The sequence below is a fragment of the Sparus aurata genome, chromosome 2 (genome assembly GCF_900880675.1).
Source record: "Sparus aurata chromosome 2, fSpaAur1.1, whole genome shotgun sequence".
NCBI lineage: Eukaryota > Metazoa > Chordata > Actinopteri > Spariformes > Sparidae > Sparus > Sparus aurata.
Window position 1 is genome coordinate 26502443 of NC_044188.1, and position 18465 is coordinate 26520907.

General features: G+C 46.1%; 1 protein-coding gene across 3 annotated transcripts in view; it reads left to right on the top strand.

Annotated features, from left to right (window-relative positions):
• The window catches only part of lsamp (limbic system associated membrane protein), a 470076-nt gene that overhangs the window by 249281 nt on the left and 202330 nt on the right, over nt 1-18465 (top strand). Inside the window, exons 1-2 of one of the 3 annotated variants that reach the window (XM_030395200.1) lie at nt 4918-4984; nt 12131-12209. In XM_030395200.1, coding sequence (XP_030251060.1) covers nt 4933-4984; nt 12131-12209 — 131 coding nt within the window. In that variant the 5' untranslated portion in view covers nt 4918-4932. Of the gene's footprint in view, nt 1-4917; nt 4985-11727; nt 12210-18465 lie in introns of those variants that run through there. The other 2 variants (XM_030395195.1, XM_030395187.1) reach the window with 2 other exon arrangements.

Genomic DNA, 18465 nt, shown 5'->3' on the forward strand with positions numbered 1-18465 from the left:
GTAGCGTCTGTCGGGAACGCACTCAGATTTTTATGCAAATGGAAAGAAAAAGTACTTGACCGCTTGCTTGGCAGCGAGGGATTGTACAGTCTACCCTTCATCAAGGATGGGAGATAAACATGTTTGTCGTCATCTGAAACTGCGGTGGGCAAAAGTGTAATTCTGTTTTGGTTGTTGAATCAGGTTTCATGATGCACAGGAGGCGTGAGAGCGAGAGAGTTTTTTGTTTTGTTTTGTTTTGTTTTTTGCGGTAGAACACGAATAAAAGTGGAGAAAAAAACTTTCAAATCCAAGTCCATGAACTTTGAGTGCTCACATCTTCGGTGGAGATTACCTCTGTAGGTCTTACTCCAAGTTGAGAAGAACTCGTATTTCCACGTTGTCACAGCACAGACTATTCACTTCGGTTAGTTTACTTAAGTTAAGGCAGCTTTAGCGTCCTCCTTTGCCAAAAAATAAGAAAAAACACTTGTAAATTTCATTTTCTAATTGAGTTTCAGTTTCAATTAGGTTTCATTTGCCAGAAGGACTCACAAAGCTATTACCTCGTGATCAAAATCTCTTTTCAACCAGGAGCTGTGAGAAAACAGCGAGGACTCGAAGTGCAGCGGGAGGCAGGAAACAGATGAGACGATTCAGAAATCGTGTTCTCTTGGCAAAACAAAAACAATACAGCCAACAAGGTTGTGTGTGTGTGTGTGTGTGTGTGTGTGTGTGTGCATGTGTGCATATGAAAATATGAAAATATCAAGATACGTATGGTGAGGGTGTAAGTGGGTGCTGGAGAATACATACTTACTTAAATTATTATAACTATAACTGAAGTAATTATGGAAGTAGTACATATTAACATATTTATAGAAGACAAAAGAACAATGTATATAAAGGTAGGTATGCATGTATGTATTCATAAATTATAATTCAACAGGAAGCACGTGCTGAAGTATAAGATAAAGATCTAGCTTTATATAAATTCACAGTTCTTCCCACTCCTTTTCAAACATGTCATTACGTTTGCCTGTATTCTTATGCACTATTCTTTTGATGTTTGTTTTTGGTCTTTGCTCAATCACCAACCAATCAATCAATCAATCAAGCGATGGTGCTGACACGTGAAGGCGGATTCAAGAATCAGCAAATGGAAGACATTGTCCGGGTTTGCAAAAAGTACATATGCTAGGAAACAGAATAATATAATAATTACGGAAGGGAAACAGCTACTGTTCCTTCCCTCTAGCAGAAACCATCTCCACTTCTGTGGGTGAGGAAGACAGAGCGGTCCAGATAGCTGCTCCCAGCTGCAGGATCAGCACCTTGGAGAGCACCAGAGCACACAGCCCTGACAGGAACAGTGATGCCTTTCATGGGAACCGGGAATACAGTATAAAATACTGATGCAGTGTCTGCTGGCACCGGTTTAAGTGGATCCACCTTTTTGTTCTTTTGTTTGCTTTCATTCTGTCCAGAGAGGGGAGCAGGTCCCTCGCCTGAGACACGCGGAGAAAAAGACAAAGAAGACGATCTGTCGTGTCAAAAAGCACAAGTACATGCCTTACTGAGATCATATTGGAATGTTTGACTGAGCATGAACTGCAAAGTTTTGCTTTTTTATGGTATTTAAATTGTACATAGGCGTCCTTATAGCATTGAGGCGTACATGCAGACTTCACCTGAAAGATTTTCCCCCTGCAGCTAAACTTTTTTTCTTTTCCTACATACATTATCTAACCTTTACTTCGGAAGAATCTGAAAAATGTTCAAAAAAATCACCTCTATTAACCGTCATAATAGCACACAGGCACTCCAAATTTTGAATTTCCATTTCCTAGGCTCGGTATGTTTGCTGTTTTCCAATTAAAATATTTGTGTTAATTGGCATCGGTTGCCAGTCATCCCTGTCCAAAAAGCGCTCATCTCGGTGGGATAGCCGTCCAAATGATCGGCAGTTTATTCCAGATACCACTGTCAGCAACTAACTTGAGATATTTCAAATTGTCCCTTTAAGTGTAATTAAACTGAATAAATCCATGCATGAAGGAAGCAATTTCACATCATTGCTTTAAATGTACGTAGACACTCCTCAGAGTCATTTAGGGGGCCGCACAGTCTGAAAGTCTTAATTAGTCATCCATCACTTCTCGGAATGCATCCTGCAATTATACAGACAAGAGAGGGAACAACTTCAGCGCAGAGTGGCTACGTGACGCTTTGCGCGGACTTTGTCTTCCACCCGGTCGTACAGCTGCTTGTTCGCGGGGACGAGGCTCCTTCGATCCGTCAGTGCATCCTTATGCGTGTGCGAGGAAATTCACCCCGTTAACCCCGTAGGTTTTCACCTTGAACATTACAGCTGCAGCCAACCAATCCTCCTCACCACGGCCTCTGAACGCCCCGACTATGTAATAGAACTGAATAGCGGGAGGAGGGACGACCCTCGGGGGCAAACTCAGAGCAATCCTTTTGCAAGAAGATTGAGGAGATGTTGTGCGGGTGGAGGGGGATGGAGGCTGCGCGCTATCATCTGCAGTACAGGAGATGGATAATGTACAGGTGCTGAACGCTGAGGTCAGATCTTGTCAGTTTACAGATGCGGTGTGGCTCACAGTACGACTGGCTCTCCTAAACGCCGGGGCGCCGGGGCATTTGCATTGCAAATCGAGCCGCGGTGGATGCAGTTGTGCAGTTGCAGGAGGGCGATAAACAATCAGAGGTTGAGAAAGATAGTAGATAAAAATACCTCCCACATCAAAGCACGATGCGGTTTCACTGCCAAGCCTTTTTACTCTACCCGTTTATTATTCATACTTTCTATAAGCGTTTTCCTATAGCACGTGTCTGTATGGAATGTGGAAGTGTTATTAACGGGTATTTGTTGACCCTCACTTTTATACGACCTAGATTCAGAAATCTTAAGTGGGTGCACAAACTAATTAATGAATTATCTTTTTTGTTGTTGTTGTTGTTGTCGTTGTTGGGTGACTGAATTGTCATGTTTGGGTGAACTGTTCCTTTAATATACCTCAGGACAATGTGTTTGGAATGTAAAAATCACGCGATCGCTCTGTAGATGTTTGTGGTTTTACCCCGGTATATCCGAGTCGGTGGTTCGTGAGGCGGCATGGAATATTTTAAGCGCGGCTCGGGACCGTAACCGCTTTTGGCAAGGGCGCATGTAGATGGAAAGTTTGAGGCGAGGAGGAAAACCAAATAGAAAACAGAAAATGGATGTTTGTGAGCTGAACACCAGGCACACACACACACACACACACACACACACTGAGAACACAAACAGATACTTATCTGACAGAACATACAATCAGACAGGAAAATAACCACTCACATTATTAGATCACATTACACAGGACAGGCATAGAAGCCGGTCTATAGATCTGGGGAATTCACCATCCACTGTCTCCATCTACTGAATTCTTCAACAGCCGGGCCCTGTTAAAGGAGAACTTCGGTCGATTTAAACATGCAGCTTCATTGCTCAAGCTACCCTTGACTTGCCAGTACCGAAGACGCGAACACATTTGGTCCAACCATTACAGAGCTCCGTGAACGGAGACTTAGCATTGACAGCTAACAGCATGGGGTCAGAACTTTACACTGTGTTTTAAGCGTCTTAACATGCTCCACATCTCACACCGAATGTTATGCAACAACAGCACTGTAGCGTGTATGACTCAAAACGAATAAAAAAGTAGTTAAAACAGTGCGTTTGTGCAAGGAGCTACTTACCTGTTTGTTGACATCCGTGTGTTCTGGTAGCTAGACCAAACTAGCGTATCCATCGAGTGTGCACTTAACATGCTTAACAGGCTATTGTAAGGCTCATGGCTCATGACAGGCTGTAACATGGACATGTACATTATGAACAGAAACACGAAAATGCTGGATTAAGTTTCCGTCTCCGCCAGTGAGGGAGTAAGTGCACACTCGACGGATTGACTAGTTTGGTCTAGCCACCGGAAGACACGGATGTCAACACACAGGTAAGTAGCTGCTTGCACAAACACACTGTTTTAACTACTTTTTTAGTCAGTTTGAGTCATACACGCTACAGTGCTGTGTGCTAAGGCGTCTGCTGATGTTGCATAACTTTTGGTGTGAGATGTGGAGCATGTTAAGACGCTTAAAACCCAGTGTAAAGTTCTGACCCCATGCTGTTAGCCCCAATGCTAAGTCTCCGTTCACGGAGCTCTGTAATGGTTGGACCAAATGTGTTTGCGTCTTTGGTACTGGCAAGTCAAGGGTCGCTTGAGCAATGAAGCTGCATGTTTAAATCGACCGAAGTTCTCCTTTAAGTTCACATGAAAACCAGCATGCAGGTCCGCACAAAGGAAACAACATCAGAGCTGCAGTTCAATTAGACATCTGCTCATACACAGCCCGGTGTCGACTCTGTCAAGGTTGCACGTTTGTGCGAAGGAGCCCTAAAAGGGTGGCTTATGGAGTGCTCGTTTGATGCCTAATGTGTCTTTTGAAGTGCGTCGCGTGTCTGCATGTTCTCTCATGCCAGTGTGTGTTGGCAGCCTCCGCAGGTAGGCGTGTAAACAGGCTTCCTCGGGGAAAGCAGAGCACATTACTGAGATGTTAATCAAAAGAGGAGGGGAAGAAAAAAACACGTAGTGCAGGTGATCATTTGTCTCTTTCATCTGTTGCCACAACAAGCTATTATACATGCAGTGCGCCGCCGCCGTGTTGAATTAATGTTGGTCATCCACTTACCAGCTGGCGCGCTGGAAAGTCGCTGCTTTTACCAAGAAAAGAAAAGAAGGAAAAAAAAGTTGGCGTTTGAATTAAATGGATGGAAACCAAAAATTCATCCAAGTGTTCACAGTGTTGTATTCCCCCTTTAAAATTTGAACTCTCACTTCAGCATGTCGTCCACAATGCACGAAGCTCTGTGCCAAAGCTTTGCCTTATGTAATGTTTCTGCTGACAGAGGGAAAGACGGATGAGAGCGAGGCGTCGGGCCAAGGTGGGTTATGTTACGTGCGTGTGTGTGTGAGTGCGTAAGTGTGTGTGTGTGTGTGTGTGTGTGTGTGTGTGTGTGCCGGTGGTGATACAGCATACTGCTGAGTGCGTCGCTGGGTATCCTTTTTCCTGCGTATCATGCATTTTGCCGGCAGGACTCAGGTTTTGATGGGAACGCCGGGGCGAATTATGCATGCGGTCCCTTTTTTATAGAGAGAAGAAAAACTCGTTTTCGTTTTATCTCTTGTGCCAGTGTTTTCGTCCCGTACACCCGCATGCCGAAACACCGCGGAAAAAAAGAGGGATCCGAGGGTCGAGCCTGGCTCATTGATCATCTCAGAGTGCCATTTGTTTTTTATGCAGAGGTTAGATGGTGCACGATGGAGGTGGATGAAGAATCAGAATCCGATTATAGAGGCCCCCTTATGTTGGAACTTTTCCACTGTGTGTGTTATATAGGCCAGTATTGATCTTGCACCCAAAGATGGAGAATACATCTCCAAATAAAAATTCACGAGGAGTTTACGTTTCACATTTATTATTGATTTAAAAAAACACAAATGCACAAATATTCAGTGTGGAATTACTGAAACACATCGGCTCATGTTTCAGATCTTTCTCCTGAGCTCACTGGGAGGTGGAAGAACTGCAGAGAGGAAAAACACCGGCAAAAATTTTGGAACCTCTCCAGGGGACTGCTGAAAAGATCAGTCGGCCAAAATTGCCTCTCAATGCACGCCGACAGAGGACTTCATCCATTACTCCACATTTTATCACATGTTGTCACAGGCGGAAGCAGCCAGTGGCCATCAACTCGCCAGCACGAGGCCAACATTTCTGCCATTGTTGCGGTTCGGCAGCTGGAAGTTGGTGCTCCACTTTCGAGGTTGGCTGTTGACCTTTACACTGGCAGCGATAGCTGAAATCAAAGCCTGCGCGTTCGCACAGGCAGAATGCCGGCTTTGCTGCCAAAATGAGGTAAACATTTGGCTCCGGTGCAGCAGCGCGCTTATGCTGCCCAGCCAGATTTCTCCGGCGCAGTCGCATTGCTAAGTACAAAAAAAACCACAACCGCCTGCGGGTCAGTTGTGTACCACGACTGCGGGGTTCTGTTGTTTGTGCATGCACGATAACGCCGTGTGTGCAGATTTCATTCTTTCTCGTGTTCCACTCCTGTCTCATCCTGTACTTCCATCTTGGGAGCTTTATTATATGAACAGACTTCGGGGTTTGCTGCGAGTGGTGGTATCTGACAGCCCGTGTGGAGTGTCGCGTTTGATAGATTTACTGTCAGCCTCATTCTGCGAAGAGATTCCGATGCCGCTTCTTTGGGCGAGGTAAAGGAAGAAAAAAAAATGAAACCTAACAATTTGGTTTGCACATATCCATGTCTTGTTTGCACACACAAAAAAACAATCAAATAAAATGCTTGCTTTTAGTATGCATGTGTGATACAAAGCTTATGTTAACAAGCAATTAAAAGTGCTACTCCTCAACCTTCAGTTTAATCTGCCACTGCGAACCATGACGTGCAGAGGATGATAATAATACGAAATAATAGCTTTGATTTGTATGGCACCGTTCAAGAGACCCAAGGACGTTTTACACGGCAGGATCAATGCGACACAAACAGACAAACAAACAAACAGAAACGAGTAACAAGGATTAGTGTCTGCTGGGGAAGCAGAGCTGTGAGAGGTTGTAGGCGGTGGTGAACAGGCGGTGTTTGAGCAACACCCAGTTATCTGTCAGTACGAATGTGACCATGCAGCAAACTTGCAACGTCAAAATCGAGGCAACAGAGGCTGAGATATCCTCACTTTTGGTTCGCAAAACGGGTCGAGCTCCGAAAGCACTGGACCACATCGTGTCTTTTAAACTATAGTTCTGGACAGCCTGTTGTGATTTGCCCAGTAGAGATAACCCTGATGACATCACAATGGCATCACCAGGGTTGTTTTCACAAACTTCACAAAGCCGTGACACCCATCGTTAATAAATGATAGGTTTTTAGTTAAAGGGACAGTGTGTAATATATTAAGCTGTGAGGTTCTACATTGCAACACTCCTTTGCTCACCCCTCCCGTTCTGAAGACGTTGGAGACGTTCCGGAAGCTACGGTGGCCCTGACGGACAAGAAACTCATTTTCAAAATATGGACTCTTTCCCAACAGCGTCGAGTATTTCTACTGATTCAAGTAATGTGGTTAGTTATTGTTATTGTTAGTGACGAACGCTTTCGCTGAGCTCCCTCTCAGTTCCGCAGTCAAGCTGGCTCTGAGCGAAAACGCGTTTAGCCTTACTACGCAGTACCACGTAGTGCTTTGTGTCCCTCTCGGCAGTCCATAGTTTTTTTTAAACCGGAAAGACATGGCGGCCTCCATAGAGCTTGCCCGTGCTATGTATATTCAGATAGGTAATTCTTCGCTCAGGAGGATAAGTCAGATTGTTGGCAGAGGTAATTGTGCACCAATGAGGACTTACTTATGAACGAAGACGTTGATTTGAGTTAATAAATTACTTATATCGTTACACACTGTCCCTTTAAATAAACAGTAGTTCATAGGTATTTCACTCTTAACAATGATATGAATACATTTATTAAGCAATGTTTTATAAACAGCAGTTGCGACATTTTAACGGCCATACAAATGTTTAGAGATGAACTTCCCAGCGTGTCATCAATCAACCAGTTACAAAGTATTTTAAACATCAACTTCACAACAAATGTTTCATAAAGTATTTAATCATTTGTAAACAACATAAGTGGTAACTAAAGCCACACAGGGTGTCATACAACTGTTGTGCACAGGCTCAGTTATATTAAACATGATAAGCATAAAATAAGCGGCATGCCCCTTTAAATGTGCCACACAGTCCCCCAAGACATGAGCGTACCTCATAGTTACAAATCAGAGTAAATGAGCCACACTCAGCGTCTGGATGACAGCAGTGTTGCAGGGTGAGATGATGAAATCGAGGCAGCTACAATGTATCCAGGTAATACTGATAGAATCCAGGCCACGGTGCGGTGTTATAGAACTCTGACAGTGCATGGTTATACTGAACAAGACTCCCACATGTAGAAGCAGGACTGCAGTCAGCCCTCCCCGATGTCATCCCGCTGCAGCACGTTACTGCTTCTTGATCGCGAAGCAGCGTGACTTGAAATACACAATAGCAAATTAGGTAAGCGGAACACTGGATATAAAATGTGCATCAAAAGCTGGCTGAAGCACACTTGAATCAGACGATGCAGCTAAACTATCGCAACCAGCAGCCCGGCTCTGTTCTCATGATGTAGTCATGTCGAAAATAGCGTGCAGGAAACGAGACTGTCTTCACCATCACTTGTATCCGTTCGATGTACAAATGCACCGAAGTGCTTTGGACCAGTTCCTCTCGATTTAGCGCTCAACGTCAAATCATATTCCGATGGTAATGATAGTGGTGCTAATGTAGTCCCCATTTCAAATAAAGAGTGAATCAGAAAACTGCCGAGTGTTTGAGGCTTCGAGGCTCTGAAGGAGCAGGCTCTGTTTGATTTTCATGCCACAGACTAAAGCCTCGATTTCCCCCTGCGTCTGCTTAAATATTTGCAAATGCCGAATGGGCTAACATCAAATGAACAGGTCACTTCAGGTTCAGGAGCCGGTTTCTCCGACTTCACATCAGAGTCGTACATCTGAATTTCTTTTCCGCCGCTCTCAGTGCCACCTCTTTGATCGGCGAGGCTGAGCAGAGTCACTCCGCCACAGTCATTATGACTAATGAGACGGGGTAGGGAGCCAGGGCGCCTCATAATGTGTATTAATAAAATCACTCTATAGGGGCTGCCATTTGATACCGACCTTGTGTCAAGCACTACTCAGGCGGAGTCGTGTTTTGCTAAGAAATAGCGGAGACATTTGCATGTTGGAATTCCAGCCTCCGAGGGAGCGTCGCTTGGGATGCGGCGGGATCGCTCTGGCGCCGAGTGTGGAGACGCAGAGGCGTTACTTTAAAAGCGACTGTTCAGATCACTTTGCGGGGTGTTCCTCGCTAACCCCTCACCGAGTAGAACGATGCTGAATACCAGGTTGTGTCTGATTTCCCCTCGAAGAAGTTCTCCCCGTATCGTTCCGTCACACTCGTCATAGAAACGAACAGCCATTGTGTATCTCTCCTCATGTTGTCATGTATTAACACTGTTATTGTCAATATAAATCCTGCACACTGTACCACTGTGCGTAATGTATACATACACGTGCACATGCGTATAATCTGCATAACCCATCCACCCGCCAGGTTCTGTACAGCACTGCCCTTTACCACCCACCGGCCTCTATCCGATACCATTCCTCAACTTTCTTTTTTCAGCTCTTTGTCCTCGTTTCTAGCTGTGTGGCAAGTAGAGCAAGGTAAAACTGGAGTCCCGCTCCCTGTGTCTGCACACACGACTGTCCAATAAATCTGATTCTGGTCCCGATGACTGTCCTAAAAACATCTTCTGCTCTTTCGGACGGCCAACTGGCCCACGTGTTTTTACACGCCTACATGCATCTCTGTATACACAGACAGGTCATTATAGATCGTCGCTATTGTGCGCGCAGAATGTATGGCCAGTCCTGCTTGTCTTAGCCGCAACAAAAGCACCCCACTATAGCATGATAATAACCCCTCTGTCCCCCACCACTCACTTAACTGCGTGGGAGTGTTGGGGCGGAGCAAAAGGATCACCGGCCTCTTGTGAGGGGTGGTTAACGCTGCGATTTCCTCTGCCTCCCCTCCTCCATCTTTCTGCCATACGAGGAAGATTTCTACTCATTACGTGGCCTCTCAGAACACTGACAGACTTCCGAGAATGTATAAGTATAAATATAGCTATAAGCCGCGCGGGAGCCATTCCTGTATATATCTGTATGCAAAGGAGTGCCTCCTCTCTCCTCTTCAGAGCCCAGTGGTCCCGTTTTAAGTGGTTCTTAATGCCTTTTCATAAACTGCACAATCTCCAAGATAGCTAAAAAACTCCAGAAGCTTTTCAGGAAATGGTAACAGGCGCTGGTTATTAAGGGCCAAGCTCTGCGAGCAGCCCTCGTTGAAAACATTTTAGCGCTCCTCAACTAATGCCCTGACATTAGCACCTCAAAACACTCCTCGACATCAATTTGCCTCGCTGTTATTCCTTCTCAGCCGTGCGTATAGTTTACATCTGCACTGCCATTTTCCCGCTAATCTAGCGGCAAAGCCTACGTGTCACAGTAGGCTACAGCTGCTGGGGCTGCTGTAAAACCGGGGTTTGAGTCTGATCTGGTTCTTCAAATCTGCTGATGCTGGAAAGAAGGCTTAACCACATCGCCTCGTGCCGGTTCAGTCAGTTCTGCTGGTGATCAGAACAGGATTACTCCACGCTGTGCGTCCACCAGAACAATCGCACGTTGCCTAGAGATAAGGAGGGAGGGGTCGTGCGCGTTTGTGCAATGTCAGCATAGTCACTGTGCGTTCACGTCACATACGGTATCACTGTCAAGTCCTGTACTTTTGTTTCCAGGAGCAGAGTTTGAGTACTGAAGGCTTTATGCTTATGATTTTTCAATCATTTACCAAATAAACCCAGAGACGAAACAAAACAAAAATAAAAAAAAATGCGCCGTGCAGTGACTGACAATGAGTCACATTACATTAGTATTAATATATTTTCTGTATCAAATCAAATGCTAAATGCACTGCCTGGATTGTTACAGTTCATTAAGCACATCGTGGAATGAGCATTAGATCATGGCCTATTAAGCCGGCGCTTGATTGGCAAGTGGTGAAATTAGAAGCTCATTCTGCATTCACAATTCTGTCGAATTGTGCTGCGCACACCTTCAGAACTTGTGTCCTTGCTCGGTTTTATAAAAAGTGGATGTAATTACCCGCCGAGCTGCAGCCTCATGGCAGTCATGGCAGTCTAGACAAGCTGTGATTACGTCTGGTTAAGCTATTCACCGCTGGGCTCTGCCCTGTTCATGGTCAACAGAGGCTTTTTGGAGTCTCTTTGTTTTCCTCTCGTCCCTCATTTTCAACACTTCATTTAGCTCTAAAAGGGAGGGATGGTCAGAAAAAAGTCTAACAGAATAATTCCGGTGGCTGGTTCCATAAAGGCGAGTTCTAAGTCCTCGAAAGTGATTGAACCGATAGGATACGACATGAAGACAGCAAAAATGTACAGCTACACGCTCTCACTGCTTGGATACGTAACGGCACATTGAAGTCATGTAATTTCCCACACTCCATCAACATTAACTACAAGAAAGTCTTATCCACCGGAGGGCTCACGGTCCAGTGCAACCCTTCCTGGCATGAAAATGCTTGGAAGCCTCTGCTCCAGATAATCGTGTACCTGTGAGCATACAGTCTGTTTGAAGACTAATGAGAGCAGGATACTGTACAGTGATCCCCGCTGAGAATGTGTGTTTCTGCTTGACTTCAGCTCCAGGGGGGTGAGAGCACGTTGTTGTGTGCAGATTACCACCTGTGGTCCTGGTCGGGATGGGCGGATTTCAGCTTCCTTATTCCTCCTGGCGACTTTATTTAGTCATTTATTTATTTATTGTCACAACATCCCTTTTTGACTTGGTTTTATTTTATGTATTTATGTTTACTTCTTTCGCCCCGATCCCGTACTCCTTATTCAGTTGTGTCTCACTGAAAGGGACCTCAGGTGGTGCTGTTGTCCTGACAACCAATAAGGGGAGCATCACAGCCAGACGGCTGGATAATCTGAGAGAGAGGAGAGAGAGAGAGAGAGAGAGGTGGAGGAGGAGGAGGGTGATTTTCCCAGACTCTGAACAGTGTCCTGCCTCTCTCCATCGCCGCTGCTGGCTGTGCCGTCCCTTTACGCAGGGAGCATTACGCATCAGTGGACCACAGAGCGAGGACACCCGTATCAGCCGCACCATCCGGGCTGCTTTGGACTTAAGAGCATCCCGCGTTTTCCGAGAAGTCTGGACAACTGTACTCCTCTTCGCTTTTTTTTTTTTTCAATTCTTTAAACCCCTTGGATTTATAGCTGACCGAAAAAGCGCGCCCCTGTGCTTCGAAAACAAAAACATGCAAGTCGGACGCAAATCGTGTTGGAGGCAACTGCAGGCTTCCTTTTTCAGACTGCTGTGTCTTATCCCCACAGGATTCCCCGTCCGGAGTGTGGATATGCAGCGGGCCACCGACAACATCACCATCCGCCAGGGCGACACAGCCATCATAAGGTAAGAGAGTCACGGTCCAACTTTCCCACTCCCTCTCCCCCGGCATCCTCCCCGCGAGCAGGCGGCTGCACGCCTCAGATCGCGGGTGCCAAAGGTGATCGTTTTGGGACCGGTAGACTTCTGTACACAAGATATGTGAACGGAGGTGGGAAGTGTTTGGATGAGTTGCGTCTGGTTCCAACTTTTATCCCACCTAACAGTCGGGACCAAAAAAACAAAAAACAACAACAACATGACATCTCCGTAACACACATCACTTCATTATAGCGCACTAACATCATTTCCCTTGCGCCCTGGTCTTTTATGGAATTACGTGCACATCGGTGTTTTGGATGGATGTGGTGGAAAAAAAAGAAGAAGGTCGAACGCCTTTCCTCTGACATGACGCACGGAGCTGCCGAAGCTGTGGTCAGAAAGGCTCCTGCGCGCGTGCGTGTGTGTGTGTGTGTGTGTGCGCGCGCGCGCGCGCGTTGTGTCACTCAATTCAAAGAAGCCCTCCAGATACGGCAAGTGCGTCACCATGTCCGGGAGATGCTTTTTGCGAGCGGATTAATGGGCAAATACTGTACGGGGGGCTTGGCGATGAGCATGGTGCGAGGCAGTGACAGAGAAGTGTGCAGTCTTGTTTGGATCGAATTTAGCGCGGGGCGTTCTGGGGAGATGATCCGCTGCCCGCAGGGTGGGCTGGGCGGGGGGGGGGGGGGACGAGCAGGTGAAGTGCCATCAGTGTCAGAACTCCACTGCGTCCCTTGCATCCCGTTTGCGCCCCCCCCCTTCCCCATGAATTCCAAAGCTCCAGTTGTGTCTGCCGCATGCAGTCAGTGTTTGTGTCCACAGTAGCCGCACATCCCACTTAATCACTGCCTAGACAAAGCAAGCTGTCAACTCCCGTGCGCTATTGTAACGCTGCCGGGGCAGATGTCAGCGATCACGTGATGATCCGAGCCATGTGTTTGTGGCGGGCGGTGGATGCGAGGGGATTTAGATTTAGTTATTCTGCTGTCAACAAGGCTCTTTACCTCCCCCAGCTCCTGGTGCCACTCCACCCCTCCCCAGCCCCCTCCCTCCCCTCTCAAAATGGGATGACTGTAGGGAAGTCCAGAGGTATAATAGGCTGCACACAAAACACTCAGGCTCATTGATTTTTTTTCTTCCCTCTCCCTCACTCTTTTATTTTTTATTTTTTCCTGTCCTCTCCCCAACACACTCCTGCTGTAATTACAGTTGCACCAGCCGGTCGGGGTGGGGTGGGGTTGAGGGGGGGCTAATGAGTGTGAGAAAGCAGAATGCAATTACGGGATAGACCTTTAACACACATGCAGCCAGTCAAGTTCCTGCAGACACACAGAAAAAAAGCAAAGACACCACGTGTCCTCACACAGGCTTCCTCATATAGGTGCACGCACACACACACACACACACACACACACACACAAATGGAGCTAATCCCCTTAATGGATTCCGTCTTCCAAGCAGGTGCCATCCATTCAAGGTATCTGCTGATCGCGATTGGTCAATTGACTCAGTTACTGTTGAACTCACCGGGGGGGGGGGGGGGTTCACAGCCATTTGTTTCACTTCCCCCAAATCCAATCGACTGCATCTTTGCCATATTCAGCCATTTAGTCTCCCAGTCAGCCTGTTTCCTTTATAGGTATCAGCAGGCTTTTTCACTCAGCCGGAGCCAAATGAGATCCTCCCTCCCGAGAAAACGCCTGCTCCCCGGGTCCACTAATTTGCCATTAGCTCAGGTAAACAATCCTTGAGTAATTATCCGCAGTGATCACTCAGCGTGTGTCATAATTGATTTTCATGTTTATAATGTATCTTCGCCGGCATTAGTGATCGCTCTTGTTTATCGCCAGTCACGCAACTATAAACTGCAGCTCAGCCCCCCCCCCCCTCCCCTCCCCCGTGGACCCTTTTGAAAAACACAACCATTTTTCACACCCAGTTTCCACCTGACAAATTGGATGTGGAGGTGGGGTGGATTGGGGCACGGGGGCTGAAATGCGAGAACTTTGAGCAGGGGTGGGAGGCCGTCGGCTAGTAATTTGTCGAGCTACACGGTGTATCTGATTCCGTAAGCTGGGTTTTGTGAAGGCTGAGGGGATGTTGGTGACCTGGGGGCGTAATAAGGGCCTGCGCTCCCCTAGTCGGGGCCCGCGGCTGCAGTCGTGACATTCACGGCGCAAGTGGAGAGACGGCGGCGCGGTGAAACAGCGTGTGGCCGAACCACCGCTGTGGCGGAACACACAGCGGCAGGCCTCGCTGCTGAAAATGAAAAAAGGAAATGTATTTTTTTACCACGGGCCCGGAGCTGTGTCATGCTGAATAAATAAGCGAACTAAGCCTTTCCTCTCCACGCTTAGAACTTTCAGATTTGCAACACTATTGTGGCTCACTGCGAAAGCCCCTTGTGAGAGGTAAAGATTTAAGCTTTATAATGGCCACGGATCAATTTATGTCATGATGGGAGTTTTGGATGCAGTCCTTTGGCCGAAGGTGGTACGTTTAAAAAAGTGAGATGCCTTTCAGATCATAGTCCGTACCGATTTATACCGTGGCTGTACTGCTTTGTTCACAGAATGTCATTTTCCCTCAGACTCCATCAAAAGTGAGAAGAAACTAAATATTAACAGATATCTCCACCGACTGTTGATTCCCACAGGGAACAGCGGTGAATCCAGATTGATTTCCACCAGCCTGTCTTCTGTCTTACAGGAGGGAAATTCAGCAGTAGCTGGTTCTGATTTTAAGCCAGCGTAAGACGTAAATATTTAGCTACTCTTAACCTCTGACCCCCTCTGCCTAAGCAGGCTGCGAAGGGGTTAATCTGAAAGAGATTATTCTTCCGAAGAAAGTCACTGCGTCGAACCGGCTTCGGAGAAAAAAAAAAACATTTTGACACCAGCGTTTTTTTTGTGTGAAGCGAATTAGAGCTCATCTGCTGTGCACTAGGCTGTGTGATTAAACTCCAATAGCCACAGCCTTATCAGTGGTCAGGTTCTGTAATATGGCTTTCTTTGGATCCCTACACTTGGACTCGTGCGACGTGCTTTACTCAGGACTCATCGCGCTCATATACCTAAGCATGCTACATCCCGAGTTTCCTCCTGTTTTAATGATCTGGTGGCTCCGCGTCGAGTTCAAAGATTACCGACTATCTGGGTCTGACATTTGTCCCCAGGCTGTCTTTTTGCTCTAAACGGGGGGTGATCTTTTTGAAAAATTTGTATCTGCTTGAAATGACATTTGCCCCTGGAAAGCATGAACATAAAGTCCCAGCGTTTGAAAATCTAGGCCTGTGTCCCGGCAGTCGCGTTTGTGGACCTATGAGAATTAGGTCACTGAAAAACTATTTTTTTTTAAATATTTTAGATCCCGCTTCCATGGCAACTTAGCCTGTTTTTCAGGGGATTTTTTTTTTCACGAGGATGATGCCAACAAGTGAAATCAAAACTGTTGTTATCCACAGCAAGTCACAGTGTGATTCTGAGGAGAAGAGAAAATAAAAGTTTCTCCACGTCTCTGCAAGCCATTTCTGTTTCACAACAGTTTACTTTTTAATTGCTTTTTTTTTTGGTTACTTTTTTTTTTGGAGTCCCCGACTACACGGTGGCCTTAAGGGGGAAGTTGCAATGTCAGGCGAAGCTCTGATAATTGACAATTGCTTATTAAAGCATTAATGACACAGTCTGTGTGATTGCGCTCCTCTGAGTCAATTATCTGCGCTTTGACAATGCACTGTGCCAGGCTTGTTACTTTCAGGGAAGATGATTCTGCAGTCGTGCCTTGCCCCAGAGGATCTTCGTCAAAACTCACCCCAGAAACGCAGCCTTTAATTTGAGTCGGACTCAGCCGGATATTATGTATGTGAGCTCTGCTGGATGCTCAGACGCTACACAAAACACAGTGTCTAATTCAACCTTCGACACAGCTAACAGTGCCTGAGAGTAGATAATACACTTGTGTTCATTTCCATTATTAATACCTCAACTATCGAACCCTGGCGGCTGATGCATCCTTGAGCGCTGTGATGTGCATCAGACGCGCTCCAGTAAACTGCACTTGCATCATGAAAACAAAGACTTTCCGGGATGTTGGAAATTAGTCGACACTCTCGGCATGTCCCACTGTGAGACCGAGCTGCTGGTTTAGTTCCCCAACACAGCTGCTACCAATCATACGGCGAGGAGCTTGAAGTGAATCTATGCGTCACCTCCGGAGGTCTGAAGGGAAAACTTTTAACTGTAAGCTGTATAAATAAAGTACAGGATGTCTCAATCAAAACAGTGCTTTTTTTCAAATTTAATAACCAAACACGCAGATTTTTGGTTCCAGAGTTTGGATCTTCCGATTCTAGTTAAAGCAACGGTGACCTGACCTGTGTCGAAGGACGGTTTGATAAATGTGCTGTTATAGGAATTACTCAGCGTGCTCTATCCAGAGTGTTGCCTGGACCTAAAGCTGGGACCTGAACCAAATCTGTGCCTGCCCTGTTCTGACCTCGCTTGACCGAAACTGCCTGGTACTGCCAAATTTGAGACTTGAACCCACCCTGAGCACACACACAGACATCACAGTCGATTACCAGCTTGTAAGTCTATACCGCTCTAAATAATACATTATCTGCTCAACGGGATCGTAGATCAACTTTCCCTTTTTATCCAGTCTCGGTCGGAAGAATGTTGCTGGTATAGTCAAAACATCTTCCCCAGCTTGTCTGCACAGATGCAGTCCCCGCGCTGTTTAAGAGCTGGAGCCATGGAGGAAGGTCGGAGGTGTTTACACTTTGCCACAACAAGCTCACAACGTCTCCTCAATGCAACGACCCGAATCACTGGGTTCTTTTAAGAAGCCTCATTTTTTGCAAGATTTTGCTTTATTTCCTTAACTACCCTGACCCTTAACTAATACACTGACCAGGCTGTCTCTCTTCCCTTTCCCCAGTGAGCAATGAGTACCTACTTGAAACTACTTGAGAACGAAAGAGAGATTTTTTTCCATTAAGTTGCATTTGAATATTATTCAGCACAAGCCCAAACCTTTACACAACAGAATGGATCAGGTTTCTGAACCCAACCAGTGCACGGCCAGTTGTCTCTATATGCATTAGATATCCATGTATTGAGAAAAGAAGGATCGACTTAAAACACGTCAGCCCATTTCAGCCAAAGAGCTAATTTTTTTTCTAGAACATTTTTCAAGAACTTGGAAATGTCACTTCGCCCCTGGATGAAACTAGGTCTTAGCAGTGTTGTACAAAAGCAGCCCAGAAAGGTTCCTGCTGTCAAGGTTGTACTCTTTGATCAGCTGCTCCCTAATGCATTTGAGTTTACAGTACAGGAGAATACTCGCCAGTATCCACAGAGATGACTTGTTCGACAGTTTAAGGCGAGTGCAGCATCAAATTCCCGTTCAAGATATAGTTTGGTCTTTACGTGTTGAGGGACACCAAGGGCTGGATGGCTGCCAAGCAAGAGTCCAATTTGACGCCAGTGTTCGCTTCTTGTTTTAACTGCCAATTTTAATCTCGTCCCCAGAAAGTGAAATTGTACTTGACACGCACATCTGGCTCACCCTGCGGATTGAGGGTACTTGGGCGGCCAACTCCTGTTTGCCAGATCGGAGCCACAAGCAGGCCATGGCACGGCCACGCCAGCCAGGAGCAAACCAAATAAACCAGAATTGGCCCAAGTCTCGGCCCAATCCATCCTATCAGAATAGAAATGTTCTGTAGCCCAGCCTCGGGTCTGTTCTGGTTTATTTAGTTTGCTCTTGGCTGACTTATGGCCATGGTAGGGTCTGCTTATTGCTCAGCTCTGTCAAACAAGAATGGACTGCCCGAGTGCCATCATTCTACACATTAAAAGGGTCAAATGAGCGTCTCTACTGTCGGCCAGATCTGGGCCACGGAAGTTTTTGCTATCTGGGCCTGGACATTTTGCATCTGTCTTTTGTTGCAACAAAACTGCATATCATGAATGAGATGTCAGGACATTTCCCAGCTGTATTTATGCCTGTAAGTATTTAAAGCCAGAATAAGATCTTATCAGAACCCAGACTAAGTGGTTCTTGTGCCTAAAGATACAAAACATGTGAAATAGAGTTCCAACATAACCATGGATTGCAATGATATGTATCTATCTATTCTGGCAATTTGGTTTGGGCTTTTTTACACGATAGTTAAATACAAGCTTCGTACTCCTAAATGTGTCGTTAAGCCATTTGTTTGATATACCGGATAACGATG